The following is a 19635-nucleotide window of genomic DNA, read 5'->3' on the forward strand; positions in this document are numbered from 1 at the left end:
GACGCTCAACGGACACAGCCACCCAGGTGCCCCTCTTTGCACCGTTAAGATCATTTTTATCTGACAACAGAAAATACTAATGGCACCCCTATTTACTATCATATGAAAATCTTATTTCTTTGTTGTCTTTTTCCAAGCTCTGTTGCTTTTTTCTTTCCTATTTTATCCTTCCCCCTTTGCGTGTCTCCAGGTCAGTCAGTAGCACCTATGAATACTCAGTTGTGAACAGTGGGGGGCAGTAAAGTACAGAATAAAGACAAAAAAAATGTACTGGACCTCCAGGTTCTCACTCTCTGGCTACTAACTTGCTATGTTTATGATCTTGGGCAAATCGCTTAACTTCGTGGAGCCTCTGTTCACCTGTAGGAGCACCTAACAGGGCAGTTGCAACACATAAATGGGAAAATATCTACTAGAAGGCCTCGAAAAATACCCAGCATCATATAAATACCAGATGGTATATCATTTTTCACTGCTCAGAGCAAGACCTACTCCTGGCCTGAATGGTCGCAGAGCACCAAGCCCAAAAACCAATCTCCCTTAGGTACTGTAGCAAGTAACCCAACTTGCTTCTCCCTCTAATTCAGACTTTCTTTGTTGTTAATGTAATTTCTAAGAGTCTAGTTTCACATGCATGGAAACACATAGAGATAAATCTTTTCCTATCTCTTTTATAAACATGAAATAAACTGTAAAACCCTCTATTAAAATTAGATTGAGTGTTTTTCTTCCAAATAAGCAAAGAATTTAAGTGGAAATGACTAGGAATGATCCAAAGTTAAATCCACAGGAATGTCAATGGCCAGTAGCAATGCAGGTTTTCCCTCCATACTAATCCAAAAACATTCCAATTCCTAGAACATGTCACCTTGGACACATCAGCCGTCTGTAAGCTAAGAGTGTGTGGTCACTTTGTCCTTCAAAAGAAAATCTTGTTAGTTATGTTAGGGGGTAGAAGAGACCTACAGTTTAGGCAGCATCCAACCTACGGACCCACCACCCAAGAAAAAGATTCTGGTCTGAGCTCTGAAGAGAGCTCTGGCTCCACCCAAAATCCAGGAATACAGCAAACATGTTCTGAAAGCTGGAGCTGTTATGATTATCTCATGGAATGAAACCAACCCTGTTATGGCTTTTTGGGAATAGCACTGTTAAGAAGCTTGCTTTTTACAGTACAACTATAACAAATTAAATATACATATTCACTAATTAGTGACCACTAAATTTTTTTCTCCCCAAGAAACCATTCTCAGCACCTAGTAAAATCTATTTCTACAATTAACATTCACTTTCTTCAGACTTGTGACAAATTATTATCTGGCACATTATTTCTTAAGCCTAAAATTTCCCTGCTCCTATGTTCTCCCCAGTTCTTATGTAATTCTCTTTGTTTCTGGCACATCCTCAAGGGAAACATGCCTTGCTCATATTGGGAATTCAACACACACAAATCTACAGAACAAATACAAGCTCCTCAAGAACTATTTTAAGTCCCCAAGTATCTTTGGCCTCACTCTGGGTTCTTTTCTTTGAAAGGTTCATATGGGGAAATCCCTTCTTAAGTACCTGTACCCAGCTGTGCTATAACCTTTGTGCAGTAATCCCATAGAAAAGTCAAAGAGTAGGGAAGGAGAGAAACCTGTTCTTCTTCAGAAAATAAACGATGAATGGAGAAAATTGTCTAAATCATAAACTCCAATGGAAAATCAGAGATTGTGCTGATCAGTTAATCCATCTAAAAACTGGGGCGGAGGGTGTGGCAAAGAATTCTCAATTAAAAACCTGCAGGTGTTGTAAGAATGTCAATATGAGCTTGGTCGTATTGATTTGGCTGTATGGATTCAGCTGATTCACAGACACACTGAATCCTGCCCTCTGCTTAGTGTTTTTTTATGGTTGTCTTAAATGTTGAAAGAAAGGAAGGAAGTGAGAAGAGCATGAAAAGAAACAAATCCTCCAAGCCAAACAAGCACTACACCTCCTACCTCCATGTACACAGCTGTCAGGAGCTAAGAGTGTAAAGATTACTTCAAAGAATGGGAAGCAACTGAGATGGTTATGCTAATCCTTTACACCTGTACATTCTTCACACTTTGTACAGTAGCTCTCTTTCTACCATCTCATTTGTTTTTCACTACAAACACAACACAGGTATTAATACTCCCATCTGGCAAAGATACTTCATCCAGATAGACTGAAGGACTTGCTGCAGGTCACAGGACAAGTATGGGCCAGAGCTGGAATGAAAATCCGCATGCCCTGATTCTCAGTTCTGTGTTCTTCCACTGCATGTTCCCCTCCCTCTGTAGGATTAATAACTCAACAGAGGACTTAAGTGTATGGCTTAAGAATGTATGGCTCTTCGAAGCCTGCGATGTAAGTCCATTAAGCCTTTTATCTTTAGTTTTCCCGATCATTCTCCTGGAAAAAATACTCCAAAAGGCCAAACGGCCAAATTCTTATACAATTCCAAGTGGAAAGCTTAAGGTTTGTTTTCTTTCTTTCTTTCTTTCTTTTCTTTCTTTTTTTTTTTTTTTAAGATTTTATTTATTCGTGATAGACACAGAGAGAGAGAGGCAGAGACATAGGCAGAGGGAGAAGCAGGCTCCTCGCAGGGAGCCCAATGTGGACTCGATCCTGGACCCTGGGATCACACCCTGAGCCAAAGGCAGAGCTAAACAGCTGAGCCACCCAGACGTCCCAGCTTAAGGTTTTCAAGCTTGTTAAACCTATAGTTGCGCACAAGGCCTGGGAGTTGGGAGTTATCTGGTCACTGGCCAAGAGTGAGGATGAAAAAGTTTGGTAGATCAAGTTCACTCTCTGGAGGCCTGGTGATGGGAAGTCACTCTATCTTTTCCCCTTAGTTCAGAAGAATAGCCTTAGCCTACCTAGCCTCCTTGTTGGAGATGTTTTCATAGGTGCACACTAAGAGGATGAATCATCCGACTCAATACTATGCAGTGTTTCAAAGGGACTCCTGAGTGGCTCAGTGGTTGAATTTCTACCTTTGGCTCAGGGCATGATCCAAGGGTCTGGGGATCAGGTCCCACATCAGGGTCCCTGAAAGGAGCCTGCCTCTCCCTCTGCCTGTGTCTCTACCTCTCTCGTGTATTTATTCGTGTGTCTCGCGAATAAATAAAATATTTTTAAAAATTAAAAATAAAAAACAAAATGATAGCTATTGCAACACTGTGAACATGGTGACAATGTTCTTAATTATGCAGTCACTGCTCCAAGAAATCAGCATTCCTTTAACTACCTCAAGAAGGTAGTAAGGCAAGTATTATAAATCACAGCTAGGAAATATAAATGATTATTAAAGAATACCATGAATCATCTAAAAATACCAATCTGCAGTTCCAGATAAGAACACAAATCTAGAAAGTGCCTAATACATACAATAATGTGTGCATCTGCAGCACAACTAAGGAACACCGCAGGACACCTAATACAACTCTAACCTCATATCTACATTGAAAAAGTTCTTCACCTACTTACCTGACACCTCAGTGGATTTAGGATTCAGGAAAGACAATTCCCTACCACACTCACTGGTGGTACTCATTTAGTACCTATCTATTTGCACTATGTTTTGTTCTGAAAACAAAGGTGGCTGTGTCTGACAAAAAATTTAAAAAATAATTCAGCTCGACTATATATTTGCTCCTTTTATGACCCATTTGTCATAGTCACTTCAACTTAGTCACTTCATATAAGATAATGCGTGAACTCTGGGAGAAAAAAATTTTATGTCTCCTTTTTGGGGAAGAGCACACACAGGCAAAGGGGAGGTAGAAGAATTAGTCCTATTAGACAGACATAGCTATAGCTTGTTTTTCACAGGCAGTAACAAGGTGCAGTACAAAGAACACAGAGCAGGGCTTATGTCAGTAGGCTCTGCCTTTGATTTCCTCACCCACAAAATGGAGATAATAACCCTCTGTCCTACCTACCTTAGGTAAATACTGAGAGAATAAATATAAAATCACTCTATAACTGTAAAATACTATTTCACAGAAACATTACATACTATTACATCGCTTAACTATCTTCAAGGGTAGCTTCATGGGAATTTGGCCAGTTAATTACCAGGAGAGAAATAATCATGGAATTCAGGATATAAATAAATAATAGGGTAGAGTGGCTGGAAATTTACCACTTTTATCAAGTGAAAAGTTTCTTATTACCTTTATTTTAGATTGAGGATAACTATAAGATACCTAGCCTAGAAGCTAAATATACATGCCTTCTATTAAAAGTTCTGCTAAGTCCTACAGATGAGGCTATCCTATTCCTGGTAATTTATATTGTATGCTGTTCATCAGTGTTATCATGATCATGTCTATAAATTACTTGCTAAGCAAATGCTGCCAAATTCCTACATGTGTATTTATGCTTCATGCAGAGGCTGCCGTTTGAGACTTTATAAACTAACACTAGTGAAGATTAAGGCCAATGCAACTCAGAAAAAAAAAAAAATACTAGCTTTTGCACTGGATGGAGATGTGTAGGTATTTAAAACTTAAATAAGAAACTTAAGGCTATACATACACAGACACATATACAGAAACATATATATAACTAATCTCAAGAACTACTGAATAACAGTTCAAGGAACTATTTGTACATTTTCAGAACAGGTGAAGGCCACCAGATTTTAGGGCAGCATTTCTAATCTACATATCAAGGCACATACTGAAAATGTTAATATTAGTTTTCTGAATACTTAACCTATGGGCTGATACTGACACCTTCATTCCATTTAACTTAATCACAAGATCATGTTTCACCAATGGTGCTCTAAATATTCTGAGAAAAATGTAGGCTAACAGTGATACCCTACTTTGTTATGTAGGCCTGAATTAGGGAAGTTATAGATATTCTACAGTTTTAACTAACCTAACATTCAAAAAATGAGTACGTAGCTTGAAAGTATATGGGAGCTGCACACTCAGATATAGGGGTGCACAATCAAAAAAGCTAACAGAACACTGACCTAGAGGACTCCATCATGTTCATTTCTACAGGACTCCACTTTTTTGTTGTTTCTAACTTTGACATGAGGCTTTATTCTTCTAGCCCTTCTGTCCATTCTCTCCCTTGACTCCCATCTATTCCCCGGGTTCAGCTATAATAATCTCTGTAGCTTAAATTCCAAATATACATTACCAATTCCGCTATTACTTCAGTCCTGTAAGCTGGACATCTCCAAATGGCAAGCGACCCAGAACTCAAACTCAAGCTCCATGTGTCCAAAATCTTCCCCTTTCCCCAAACCTGATCCTTCTAACTTTTCAGTTTCCATCCTCCAGTCCACCTAGATTTAAAACCCCAGAGTCATCCTGGACTCTGTTCAATTCTAATCAATTATAGAACCTATAGTAACAGCGCTCCAACAATGTCCATCTCCCAACTTTTCTTCATACGGTCACTCTCTGTTCAGGTCCGCATCATCTTCATATAACAACAAAAATGATGATGATGATAATAGCTAATACTCATTTAATGCTGGGTGCCACATACAGTCCTAAGCCTTTTGACTGCTCTCCCTTTTCACCCTCATAACAATCCTGTAAGTGTTGTGAACCTAGTATGTGAATTCATTGCACTATTCACAGTTTCTGATGTTTCTTAATCAAATTCTGCTTATCTCTACATACTGATGCTAACTAAATCTTATAAAAGCACGCTTCTGATAATGCTACATCAACCTATTATCCCAAATATTTAAAAGTTAACCAATATCAACAGAAACGGTTCAAATTTCTTAACCTGGCAGTCAAGGCCTGCCAACAGCTGACCCCAACTTACTTCTCCAGACTTCATTGCTTTTCCACTCCCTCCTATCCCTAACTCATCTTCTATGCTCTAAGCAGACAGGACCATTTACTGCTGCTATCTTCAGCACACGCTGCACTTTTTGAATCATGACCTTGCTCCTCCTTTCCCCATGCCTGGAATGCCCTTGTCCCTATCTCCCTGAGTCCAAAGGCCAGTTAAACAGCCTTCCTTCATTCCTAAGTCAGAAGTAAAGGTCTCCCTTTCTCTGAATTGTGTCCTTTGCTTGTACTTTCCATATCAGTTTCACATACTTGATATACATCCTCTGTCTCCCCTACCTATTATATCCTAGAGTAAAATTTTATTTGTACACGTTTTTAAAGTCTCCACACATAAGACATGCATGGGTGGTGAATTAATAAGTAAAGGGAAGTGTAGAGCATCCACCTTCAGTATTTTCTCATAGGTAAGAACTATACAGCTTAGGGAGAATAAAGGAAAAATCCATTTCATCTGGATATTTCCAGTCAAGCAGGTTATGCTTTAGTTTCCTATGTAAATGAAATGATGAAGACAAACCAAATGACAGTACTTCCAAGAAAAAAGGTCACCAAGTGAATCAGCACTGCTGTTTGCTGTGGTTTGTCTCCCTTCTTCCTTTGAACTAAGGAACACAAGGTCACAAGCTATGTTATGCCACTTTAAAGTTAAACATTTACTACATGTTTTTTTCTTTAGTTCTGCCTTTACACTGGAATTTACCTTCATTTCTTATCCTTCAACTGCCCTTTTCTCTACAGAGTGCCGCTCTGTAACTTAATTTATAGTAAATACCCCAAACAGAGGGAAATTTTGGGTTTGTGTATTGAACAGGGGGGTGTGGCTTTGGGATACTGAGGGGATGGGATGGGTGACAACACAGACAGAACTGATCACAGTTTTAAAGGTCCGGGCCCTATGCTGAGGCAGCAGAGTAGTAGTTAAAAAAAATAAAAAATAAATTAAAAAATAAATTAATTAATTAATTAAAAAAAACACCAAGCTTCTGGGAGATGCAGACGCAAGAAAGATACTATCCCAATTGTGTCTACTCTACTTTTCAGACATCATTAGCTTCAGCATTTACACATCCAGAAGATGCACATCATTCAAGCTCTCACTCTTTCAATAAATTGTAACATTAGTTCAACAAATGAAAATGGTGAAAAGAAATCCAACTACAAAAGAAAAAAAATTTAGGGATGCCTGGGTGGCTCAGCGGTTGAGCTTCTGCCTCTGGCTCAGGTTATGGTCCCAGTCTGGGGGTCTAGGGATCGAGTCCCACATCGGGCTCCCCCACAGGGAGCCTGCCTCTCCCTCTGCCTACGTCTGCCCCTCTTTCTGTCTCTCATGAATAAATAAGTAAAATCTAAAAAAAAAAATTTTTTTAAAGGTTCAAATAGATTATGGTCTATCAGAGAATATGCAAATAAGAACAAAACCAAACCCACAACTACTCAAACACACACGTGCAAATACACAATACTACTTTGTTGGTGGTAAAGACTAAAGTTGACACAGTTAAAATATTATTAAGGGAGTATACAAATGATTTCTATTTCAGTCTTGTCAAATGCTTAAAACGAACCTGGGATCTCTGTTTGTTAAATACCAGTTGGCTTAAGGACTCGAAGAACCAGGCCTGAACTTGTTTGGGAGTTAGCTTGTTCTTGAGGTGTATTAACAACAACCACCACCAAAAAACAAAACAAAACAAAATCCCAAGGAACTGGCATGAAGGTTGTGTTTGCATACCTTTGTTTACTTCCTTGTAATACATAAAGTATCCCAGCTCTCTGGGACGCCTCGGCCAGGTGGGCACCATTAGCTTCCTAGCTGATTCTCTATTTTCTGAATAAGCCAGTTGGCTGAGGCAAGAAATCTTCAGATCCCAAAAGGGACTGTAAGTCTGCTGCCACAGCAGACTTTCTAACCAACAGACTCCACATGGGGACTTTTGAACCATTTCCATGGCCCATTTTCTCTCTTCCTTCTGTGTAAAATAGCAAACCTATATGGATGTACCAAAAGGAGGAGAAGTATGAAAAATAAAAAGTAAAAACAACCTAGAGGAATAAAAGAAATGTGGAATTAACTAAGGAGTTGAATCTCTGAATCTGCATAGGCCAGTCATTAAAAAGCTGAAAGACTGGGGGCACCTAACCTCTTTGGGCATCAATTTCCCCACTTTACAAGAAGGGAAGTAGACTAGATCCTATATAAATTTTCATCAGCCTAACTTACGAGTATAAAAACTCTGTTTGTATATATTATTGGGGATAGGAATAAGCGAAAACAATTCTATTTGTGAAGACCATGTATAAATGATTAGCTCTAAGGACACTTTGGGGGTTACTGAAGCCTCCACAAAAATATATGGCTTCCTTACAAAAAAGCTCACAGTGACCATGACTCCTGTTTTCAAACATAACTCATCCCAGGAAGTGGACTTTTATTTGGAGGCCAATTCCAATTTTGCCAAACCTTATTCTGTGTAAATCATTCTTTCAATGCACAGAAAGGAGGCAGACATCAATGCTGACTGACCACGCCTGAAAGGAAGTGACTTAATAGGACAGGAAATCAAACAGATCACAAAATATCCACCCCACCCCAGGGGAAGAAAGAGTCCTAAAAATAGATGATACCAGGCATGTAAAATGGGTGAGAAAGAAATGCCCGTTGGTTTCTACCATTTATCTTGGTATGTATAAGCTATGTGAAATTCATGCTAGTGTTTATATTCTGATGAGAGACCAACTATTTTTTTTTTCAGGTCGTTTCCCAACATTTACTTGATTGCTACTACTCAGCAAGCTGTAACTACCTCTCAAGTTTGAAAACTGACCAAGAAAATATGACCACAAAGCAAACAAAAAAATGGCTCCAGCTTACTTCACAAATATTTGTTGCACAAACTAAAAATGTAACCTCTGCTTAGTAAACATCCACAACTATTAGAAATTACCTGCATTATAACACAAATCTCAGTATCCAATCGGAACAGGTTCCTAGTTTTCATTCTGAGAGGCTCCTATCTAGTAAGGGTTTTTTAAAATCGGCATTCTCATTTCATCTGAGACACTCTTAATTTTTGACAAAGGGGTTAAAACTCTTTCAAAGGAATCCTGGTAAGGGAAGGTTTTGATGGTCTCAACAAACTACATAGGGGTCATGTCAGCAAAAACAGTGGAACGAGGTTTTTAAAAAAAAGAGTTGTGTTGGGTTTAAGCAAACTCTTGTAAACATATTAAAATACTGGCATTTTTCTTTGATGCCCCACCTATCTTCCTAAGTATTTAGCGTGTCCCCCCCCCCCCCCCCCCCGCCAATAGTCTGGATTAATAGCAACTAATATTTATGTAGCAATTCACAGTTTGCAAAGGACTTTGACATACACGATCTCATTTGAGACTCACCACTAAATAGGAAGGTGCTATTTTTAGGTCCCATTTTTACATGTGAGGAAACTGACACTAAATGGCTGACTTGCCCAAGCTCACAAAGCTGGTGATAGCTAAGTAGAACTTGAACACAGGTCTCCTGACTTTAAATGGCCTGCTTTTAAAAAATAAATAAATAAATAAATAAATAAATAAATAAACAAACAAATAAATAAATAAATAGCTAGCCTGCTTTTGCTACAGCACCATGCTGCCTCAAATATTGTAATCAGAATATAAAGAAATGCCCCCCCACCAAAAAAAAAAAAAGGAAAAGAAATGCCCAAATCTAAGACCCTATCTAAGTCACCCCCACCCCCACCCACCCACCCCTAGTCTAAGTTATAGTTAGCTCTGGAAGGTCTATGCTCCTTATGAAAGTAGAATTTTCTTCATTTTTCTGGAAAACATTAATCTGGCTAATGTGCTAAACAAGGAGATCACATAAACACCATTCGGCATATACTGGAAGATATCTTAGTCACCAGGGGTTCTGCATAGACATGCCTATGTGCATTTTTCCAAGTAAAGGGTCAGATTCTGAGTCCATGACTCTGAAAAGGTTAAGAACCCAAGCTAGAGACAATGGCTAGATATCTTTCCAAGAAGTGAAATCCACAAAGTTTTCAATATAAAGAGTTTTAATCAAGGCCTCATACTGTGCAACACTTACCTTCTGCCTTCCCTGCTCCAGGCCTTCTCCCAAGCTAAAAGAGTCATTTGGTATCTACATTTGTCTTTTAAATCATACATAAAACCTGGAGCAACTGATAACATATAAATCAATGACTTATAAAAAAATAAATTTAAATTATCTGTTAAAATGTAATCCTTAACACATACTCCCTTTCTCTTATGACTTAACTTCCCAGAATGACAGTTTTCTTACCATAAGCATTCCAATTCCCCCAAAGAAGTTTTACAAACATAACTGCTTTGAACTCATGAAATGCCATTCTTCACTAAGAACCCTCTAGATTACACAAAAGACAAGGTAGCGTGCAAGGAATTCTCAATCTCTGTTAGGCAGTTCACTCAACTATCATACCAAAAGGATTTAGAATTTTTTTGCTGGGGGAAGGAACGGAGAAGAGTGGGAGAGAGAATGAATGCAGCTCTATTGTCTTACTGCTTGAAAACTCCTAATCTGAATCTATAACATATTCCTACTAACCACTCAACTTGAACATCAGAAGTACAGTCTCTTTTCATCTTAAATAGAGCTTTTCAGTCTAAATCTGTATAAACAAACTTTGTCCTTCAATCTTTCAACTCCTCGGCAGTTTTTCAAGGTCACTTTTGCGAGCAACGACAGAGGCCTGCATCTAGTAACTTTGACTGCTACACCACTCCAATTCGAAGAGCCCAAAATCTAAACCCCTATCGATCCTCTCAGGTAAATCCTTTACACGAGGGGAAGCCAGGGAAGGCAAATCAACACCCTCCAAACTTCTCCTCTACTAGGGCCTGCTCCCTTTCCCTACCCGGAGACTGAGTACTGCTGGCTCACTGCTCCACATTGAGTCTGCTGCAGAAATGTTCCAATGACCTTCATTCCATATTTGCAAATAAGAAAACAAAGAATTGCTTTTTAAAATTGAGTGTATTATAGATGTTAGTACATGGGACAGAAGAGTTCACTATTCACAAAAACTGGCTGGTTACTGATTAGCAACCAGCATTAGCTTCGTATCCCTAAAACAGGGGAGAAAAATTATCAAGGGCAAAAGATAGGGTACCTGTACTCTTAACTTTCCTATTCACAAATTGCAGGTAAATTAGGATTCGAAATATTTCATACAGAAAATGAAAAGCACTTTGCTCACATCATTTTCAAAGAACCAAACCAATGCCTGACAAAATGTGTGAAATTGTAGAAAAAGATTTGCTCTTGTCACTGCCAATATAGTGGAAAAGTATGTTTCTCACCAACATTCTAAGCTGGAATGTGCATTTTAAAACAAAGATTGTTATTGATTAACTGGTACGTATTAGAACAGAAGCAGGCAGGTAAATCAAGAAAGTTACGGGAGAATTTCACATTGGCATGTGGGCCTTCACCATCAGAACCTGCATCCGTGCAAACCATATTTTCACACAAATTTAGAACAGCAATAGTGTTGCTTCCACCTCTGAAAACACAGATGTCAACAAAGTGCATGGAAACAGAAAAAGTCTTACAACAACTCAGCTTACTCTGTAGGAAGGCTTCAGTGCACTTGAACAAAGGAAAATTATTTGGAAAACAGTTAAGTTTACCCAATGCAAAGAGAAAGTGCTTTGCTTCTGTGTGCCCCTGAAAAATGATTAGCCTTTCTTCATGTACCTGATCTTGTCAATACTCAACTAGGAAAAGAAATCCTAGGTGAAGGGCATGCAAAATCTTAACAGAGCCAAGGTATTCTAGGTGCACCAAAAGGTATGCATGGAATGTAAAGTGGCCATTTTCTGAAACAGTGCAACTTGTCTACACTCTCTGAAGCTAAACAGTTTCTACCATTTTAACACAAAACAAAGAATTAAACTTACCGGGAACTGCATTAATTTTACATGTAGTTATTTATATCTCCTCGGACAGGGAGAATTTAAGTCACTCCTAGCCCTCCCCCCCCCAAAAAAGGACGGAGGAAACAAAAGCAGCAGATGCAGAAACCTGAGTCTGGAATGTCCACTCCAGTGAAAACCCGAAGAGCTGTCCCCCCACCCCCCAGCAAACTATTCGCCATTTTTCTTTGTCTTTCAGCTGACCCCTGCCTCAGTGAAAAACTCCGAGGCTCCAATGAAGCCCTGCAGCCTCCTTCCACTTTAACAGTCAAAGGCATTCAATCTAGCATGCTATTTGACACCAAACCTTGCCTCCAGAGTGGTCCCATTGGCTGAGCAGCTTTATCAGCTAAGAACACAAAGCCATGATTGGCTGTTCACGTCATCAGTTACCTCCTTTGTACACTTCCTGTTTTAAAGTTACCTTGAGAAGCAGAACAGGGGTCAGATCCAGACTTCAAACTACAGGGGAACTTAAGGCTTGGAAATGCCTGGCAAATGCACATAGCAGATGCACTAGGGCCTCTTGTGTTTCCAAAACAGAGGAAACTGCGAATTTACAATTGTTCTTAAAATCACACGAAAGGGTTGTTACAGTTCCCACCCAAAGGATTTCTTATTGGCTCTCAGAGTTCCATTTAAAAAATTTAAGGTAATTTAACTGCTTCTGATTGGCCATCAAAGATGTCAGTAAGATATTGCTATAGTATCCTATGGCAGTAAACCAGAGAAGCAATGTGCACAAGATCGGAAAGTTGTGACTTAACTATCTAGTTTTCTCTCGAGTATTAACAGAAGAAGAAAAAGAAAACGGGGTGGGCTCATCCAACAGCTCCAAAGGAAATGTTACCTTTTTAACAGTAATAAAGAGTGAAACCAATAGCATACAATAGCTTGTAGGATTTCTAAAAAGGCATCTGTCATTGTCTCCAGTAATTTTAAAAGCATGTATTAGTACTAGAATAAATCACCTTATTTTGAAACACAAACTAATCTAAACAGGAAAATTCCAGGATAATGTAAGAAGGTAGTGACAGAAACGGTAGCATTTCCAAATGGTCTACCAGGAACCCAAGAGGGAAATACAATGATGGGGGGCGGGGGTGTGGACTGGCAGAGATAGAACGCCAGTGACTATTAGCTCATAGTTTGATGGACTGATTTATTTAGGATGGTCATAAAATGCTGATTATCTTTTAATATTACAGAGTTTTGGTATCACAGCGAATAAACTTTTCTACCACATTTTCAAGAATAAGTACCAGGGATGATCTCAGGAGAGATTCTGTAAGTACTACAGTTACTGAAGACATTCTGGGGATGCTGAAGTTTATCGGTGGGAGTCAAAGATTTGCTTTTGGATTTTGGGCCCAACTATTGAGATTTTAAGAGGAGCCTCTTAATATGGTGAAAATCAATTAACATGTCTTTTTTCTCTTCACAAAATATTCAGATAGAAACATCACACTATTACCAAAGACCTTTAACAATCTCTTTAGATCTGCTTCCTCCCTTGAAAGCTAAGTATCCCAGAGCTAAACAACACAACTGTTTTGCCAGGGGGAAGGACACCTTTGGTAGAAATAGCTTCGCTGAACTTATACAAGAGGTCATGATGGGCATATGCTGAGATTTGGCATTCCCCCGAAACAGAAGCAAGGTGGTCTGGTCTTTCCAATCGTTTTGCCATATTAACTTCTCTACATACATTCCACTCATTTCTCACGTTGTAATGAATTTATTTCTGAACATCTATTAGTGCCAGGTTCTGTGCTAAGTAAGCTACAGACTTTCCCCCCTCTAATCCTCACTATCCATTTTTTACCTGTGAGAAGAATGAGGTTTGGAGAAGTCTGACAACTGGTTTCTGGCCATACACTTAGGATGCAAACTCAGGTCCCACCTAGGGTGCTATTCTTTCTATTGTACCATAATGCTGACACCGAGACATGCGGCATCTCAGGGCACAGCCAAGGAAATTCTTAGGGGTCACATATACGTAGAGGTAGCATAAACCATTACACCCAACTTCTTTAATTTAAAAATTAGAAACCTTGGGATGCCTGGGTGGCTCAGCAGTTGAGCGCCTGCCTTCAACCCAGGGTGTGATCCTGGAGTCCTAGGATCCAGTCCCACATTGGGCCCCCTGCATGGAGCCTGCTTCTCCCTCTGCCTATGTCTCTGCCTCTCTATGTGTCTCTCATGAACAAATAAAATCTTTTTTAAAAAAATAAGTAAAATAGTAAAATAAAATAAAAATTAGAAATCTGACTCCTGAGCTGAGACCTAGCTAAGTATGTGATGAAACAGCACCCTCTCCTTAAGGCTCCAAAGCTACTAGAAGGAACTGTCTCTCTTCTATCTCCAGCATACCCTGAAACCCTACAGAAAGCAACTCCTAGGCCATAAAGGGCAGTGTGGGAGGACTACCAGCTGCTACAAAACATCTTCCCCATGCCTTTACCACCAATTCAGGCTGAGATTTATTTGGTTATTGTCCCAAATGCCCATCCCTGACTCTGTGTTTGATGTACCCAACTAAACCAAACATGTCCCTTAATACACTATGAAGGTCTTTGGCACAGTTTTTATTATTTCTTAGAAAGTCTGCAAAAAAAAAAAAAAACACTTCAACTCCTATTTCTTTTCCTTTTTTAAAGACTTTTTATTTGAAGGGGTGGGGGGGAAGGAGAGTGTGGAAGAGAGGCAGAGGAAGAAACAAGCAGACTCTGCACTGAGCACAGAGCCCTACTCAGGGCTCTATCTCACAATCCTGAGATCATGATCTGAGCTGAAACCAAGAATCAGACACTGAACCAACTGTGCCACCCAGGTGCCCCTCAACCCCTATTTCTCATCAACAGCCACCTTACAAGAATTCAAGCTACTAGTGGGAAGAGAACTGAAATTATCCTAGAATTTCCATCTGGCAGTCTGACCCATTGACTTAGTATTGCTTTCCCTTCTCTAGCCTGTTGTTACTGTGGACTAAGACCCTCATGTGACCTCTGGGATTCCCACTCACATTCTTCCTTGGTCCTCGATCTCAGCAGCCCTCCAAACTAGAGAACTGTATCATCTTGCCCTAAAAAAACACCCATATCACTATGAGGCAAAGTGAAGGCCTCTGATTACATGGTTCAAGCTTAAATGCTCTCAGAGTAGGCAGGGTGGGAACTGATGCTCTTGGTCAGAAAATTCTAGGACTCTGGCCAAGTTCCTTAACCATCTCTGAGCTCATTTCTTCATGTAAAAAAATGAAAAGAAAAAAAAAAAAAACAACCTATGAGAATGTTGAGGCTTAGGATACGTGCTGCCGAAGCGAAGAGAAATGTTAAGGCTTAAACAAGGTAAAGCACTCAGCATTAATACCTGCATGTGGTAGGTATTCAATTAATATGTAAATATACACTTGACTAGACCATTTATCATACATTATAGTCTTATCCATGTCTATTACCAGAAGAGGGCTTCCTGAAGACAGCGGCTACGTTTTATTTATACCCACATATATCCCCAGTGCTCAGTACAGAGATATACATCAAACACAACCTTAGCCGTAGCGTCAACAAAATAACATGGAATAGTAGGGACTGAGGAAAACTGGAGGGTGCCTGTCCCATCTAAAGGGGCAGCCACTGTTCAGCTCCAAACTGACAAAGGCCATGAAAGAATACTAGTCAGCTGCAGCAAGAGCTTCAGAATCCATAAAAGCAGCAAAAGCCAGATTCTGAAAACAAAAAGATGATGCTACAACAGCTCTTGATCTGGCATCCTGAGGAATGACTGAAGGACCAGAGTTATGGCAGAAGTTGGCCTTAACTACCATGACAATTCTTGTCAAGGACAAGGTCTTGCTCAGTCCACAAGATGACCTGATCTTGGAGGTTATACTATATCACGTCACAAGCATAACTAGCAGCAAAGAAACTGGGCTCTTCAGTGCCCTGAACAAATAAATATTTTATTGATGGTGCCCCTAGCTGATTCCTTTGGACTTAGTAACGTAAACCTAGAAGCCCCAAGAAATATCAGAGAACCTCTAAAGAAAAACAAACTCTTCATATGTTGTGATGTGAACACAAAGCCATATTCACTTGAATATTACATTGTATGACTTATTATATACTAAGCTGATGAGATGGATATATAATGGGTTTTTTGTTTGTTTTTTTTTAAGATTTTATTTGTTGGGCAGCCCTGGTGGCTCATCAGTTTAGCGCCACCTTCAGCCCAGGCATGATCCTGGAGACCCAAGATGGAGTCCCATGTGGGGCTCCCTGTATGGAGCCTGCTTCTCCCTCTGCCTATGTCTCTGCCTCTCTCTTTGTGTCTCTCATGAATAAATAAATAAAATCTTAAAAAAAAAAAAGATGTGTTTATTTGAGAGCACATGCTCATGAGCAAGGGATGAGAGGGAGAGGGAGAAGCAGGCTCCCAGCTGGGGAGCAGGGAGCCCCATGTGGGCTTGATACCAGGACCCTGGAATCATGACCTGAGCCCAAGACAGATGCTTAACAAACTGAGCCACTTGGGCACTGCTAAAATAGGGTATTTTTAAAAGAGTATCTTTAATGCAACCATTCAGAATCAAACACTATATTTTACTTATGTAAATGAGAAAGCTAAGTCTCTAAATATAATACTATATAAACTGTTTTTGTATTTTTTTCCACTTAAAAAATGTGGACAATTTTCCACATCAAATATATATCTGTATCCTTTATAATTGGGTTATATTCCATTGAATGGATGTACCATAATTTTCAGTTAGTTTTATATTAATAACTTCCAGTAGCTTCCTTTTTTATTTATTTTTTACCTTTTGAATTTTTTGAGTACAGCTGACACGTTACACTAGTTTCAGGTATATAACATAGTGATTCAACTTCTCTATATGTTATGTTATGCTCACCACAAGTGCAGCTACCATCTGTCACCATACAACACTACTATAGTATCATGAACTATATTCCCTATGTTGTGCCTTTCATTCCTGAGGTTTATTCATTCCACAACTGGAAGCCTGTATCTCCCACTTCCCTTCACCCATTCCATGCCCTTCACCTCACTGGCAACCATCAGTAGTATGTTCTCTGTATTTCTAGGTCTAACTGTGCTTTTATTTGTTTTGATTTTTAGATTTTAGTCTTTCTCAGTATGACTTATTTCACTTAGCATAATACCCTCTAGATCCATCCATATTGTCACAAATGACACAATCTCATTCTTTTTTTGGCTATGTAATATTCCACTGAGTGTGTGTCTGTGTGTGTGTGTACCACATCTTCCTATCCACTCATCTATTGATGGACACTTAGGTTGCTTCCACATCCTAGCTATTGTAAATAATGCCAAGGCTACAATGAACATAGGGGTGCATATATCTTTCTGAATTAGTGTTTTCATTTCCTTTGGGTAGATACATAGTAGTGGAATTACTGGATCATATGGTATTTCTATTTTTAATTTTTTGAGGAACCTCCATACTGTTTCCACAGTGGCTGTACCAATTTATCCCACCAACACCACACAAAGGTTCCTTTTTCTCCACATCTTTGCTGACACTTATTTCTTGTCTTTTTTAATTTTAGCCTTTCTGACAGGTATAAGGTAATATATCATTGCAGTTTTCATCTGCATTTTCCTGATGATTAGTGATGTTGAGCACCTTTTCATGTGTCTGTTGGCCATCTGTATGTCTCCTTTTGAAATGGCCATCTGCATGTCCTTTCAAAAATGTCTTTTCAGATCCTCTGTGCATTTTTTTTAAGATTTTATTTATTCTTGAGAGACACAAAGAGTGAGGCAGAGACATAGGCAGAAGGAGAAGGAGGGAGCCCCATGTGGGACTTGATCCTGGGACTCCGGGATCACGCCCTGGGCCAAAGGCAGGCGCTAAACCGCTAAACCACCCAGGCATCCCATCTGCGCATTTAACTTGACTTTGTGTGTGTGTTTGTGTGTGTGTGTTTGTGTGGTGCTGAGATAGCTAAGGTCTTCATGTATTTTAGATTTTAATCCTTCAATGTCTTCAATTTTAACATATTGTAAATAGCATCACAGGGAACATCCATTATGCCCATTCCTGGTACCTTCATTATCCCTTCCAGAACCACAGCAATGGCTTCATAAGTAGTATCATTTTGTATGGTTTAAAAAAAAAAAAAAATGAAAGCCAAGTGGTTTTAATTTTTAATGTCAAATCTTTCCTTTTTCAATTCTGGTTCAAAAAAATTTTTTTAATTATAAGCAGAACAAAGAAAATTAAGGGCTGCCAGATTGTTACTGCTGACCCATATCTTTCACCTGACTTGGTCCTGAACAACTTATTAGTTATTTCCCAAACCAAATCTACCTTCAAGGTTTAAAAAAGTGCATCAACACACTTTCAAAACAATCTGACAGAAGTTTTGAAGACAATCCCCAAAGAAGTCCCAGAAACATTTTGAGTAATGACAATATCATTAGAATTAGGAACACAGCACTTGCTGGTGCCCGTTAAATGGCTGCTCAATAAATGAAGTAAACCAATAAATGAGACCTTAAGTGGATCATAAATTCTGAATTATTTGTTTTTAAAAAATAAGTTATAGTCTCCAAAGCATAAATTAAGACCAATGGATGGAAAACTATTCTATTCTCTCAGAGCTGTCCAAAGATGGCACAAGCTGCCTCAGAAGTTATGGATGGGGTTGTTAGCACAGGCTGTTTGAACACTTGACAGGAATATGTAAAGACAAGATGAAAAAGAGCAGCCATGTGGAGAAGCAGGGGAGGGAAAAGCCCAGTCTTTGCAGCTAGACAGATTTAGATTCTAATCCCTCCTCGCCTCTTTTTAGCTGAGTAACCTCAAACTAGTTACTTAACCCCACCGAGGCCAATTTCCTAAACCATAAACCATCTTGTAAAGCTGTAAGGATTAAGGATACTTTCATTTGTTCAATAAATACTTATATGTAGGCATTGTGCTAAGATCTGGGATCCTACAAAATACACAGTCCTGTCTGCAAGGAGACTATAGTCTATTATAACAAAGAAGAAAATTAAAATCAGCAATCATAGTGCCGTTGTGTTAAGAGTTACAACAAGAGAAAATGCATAGTATAGGAAATAAGCAGGGCCCCTAGCCCAGGGCCTAACTCAATTTCAGGCCAGCCAGAGATGGCTTCTTGGAAGACTGAAAATTTTAAGAAGAATAGGAACCTACTGAGACAGGCAAGCAAACTGCATGTGCAAAAAAGTCCTGGAGCTGACAGAAAGGATCACATTCCTGGAAGGGCTATAGTTTGATATGGCAGTAGCCCAGAGATAAGAGGCTAGAAGTTAACCTAGAAAAGTGAACAGGGCTAGACAAGACTAAGATACTAGAACCTTATTCTGAGGATAACAGTAAGCAACTGAAGGGTTTTGAGCATGGGACCAATATCGAATTACCCTTTCAGCAGATCATTCAGGGTATAATATGGAGAAGTAGACAGGGTGGAAGCATGGCAGCTCCAGACAGCAGAGAAAACAAGACCCTGTGGTCATCTAGTTACTGGAAAATGTAATAATGCAGATGTTGATGAATTGGAAATTTTAAGAAGATAAAAATCATTAAGACCACTGGCTAATAATGCCTGGAGAATAACAACACTATGACTGATAAACAGCAAGGGCTCTAAAAAATGGTAGCTACTAGTGTTATTGTTGATATTGGCAACTGGGTTAGATGATCTTTTGAAATCACATTCATCCCTAAGAGTCTTTATGACTTTGGAGACATGTTGTATGTTCCCAGAAAATTCCTTTCCCACTATGGGCCAAGCTGTCTTATACAAAAAGA

The 19635-nt window shown here is 39.2% G+C and overlaps 1 protein-coding gene across 5 annotated transcripts in view; it reads right to left on the reverse strand.

Moving 5' to 3' along the window:
• NFYC (nuclear transcription factor Y subunit gamma) overlaps window positions 1-19635 on the reverse strand; it is a 67418-nt gene that overhangs the window by 39184 nt on the left and 8599 nt on the right. The window contains exon 1 of one of the 5 annotated variants that reach the window (XM_072771704.1): window positions 11793-12092. The exons of 2 other annotated variants lie outside the window; for them this stretch is intronic. Coding sequence is in view for 1 of the 3 variants with exons in the window: in XM_072771702.1 (XP_072627803.1) it covers window positions 11917-11989 (73 nt within the window). In the remaining 2 variants the exon portion in view is untranslated. Of the gene's footprint in view, window positions 1-11792; window positions 12093-19635 lie in introns of those variants that run through there. 2 more of the 5 variants (XM_072771702.1, XM_072771705.1) reach the window with 2 other exon arrangements.

The sequence above is a fragment of the Canis lupus genome, chromosome 13, assembly GCF_048164855.1.
Source record: "Canis lupus baileyi chromosome 13, mCanLup2.hap1, whole genome shotgun sequence".
NCBI classification, from domain to species: domain Eukaryota; kingdom Metazoa; phylum Chordata; class Mammalia; order Carnivora; family Canidae; genus Canis; species Canis lupus.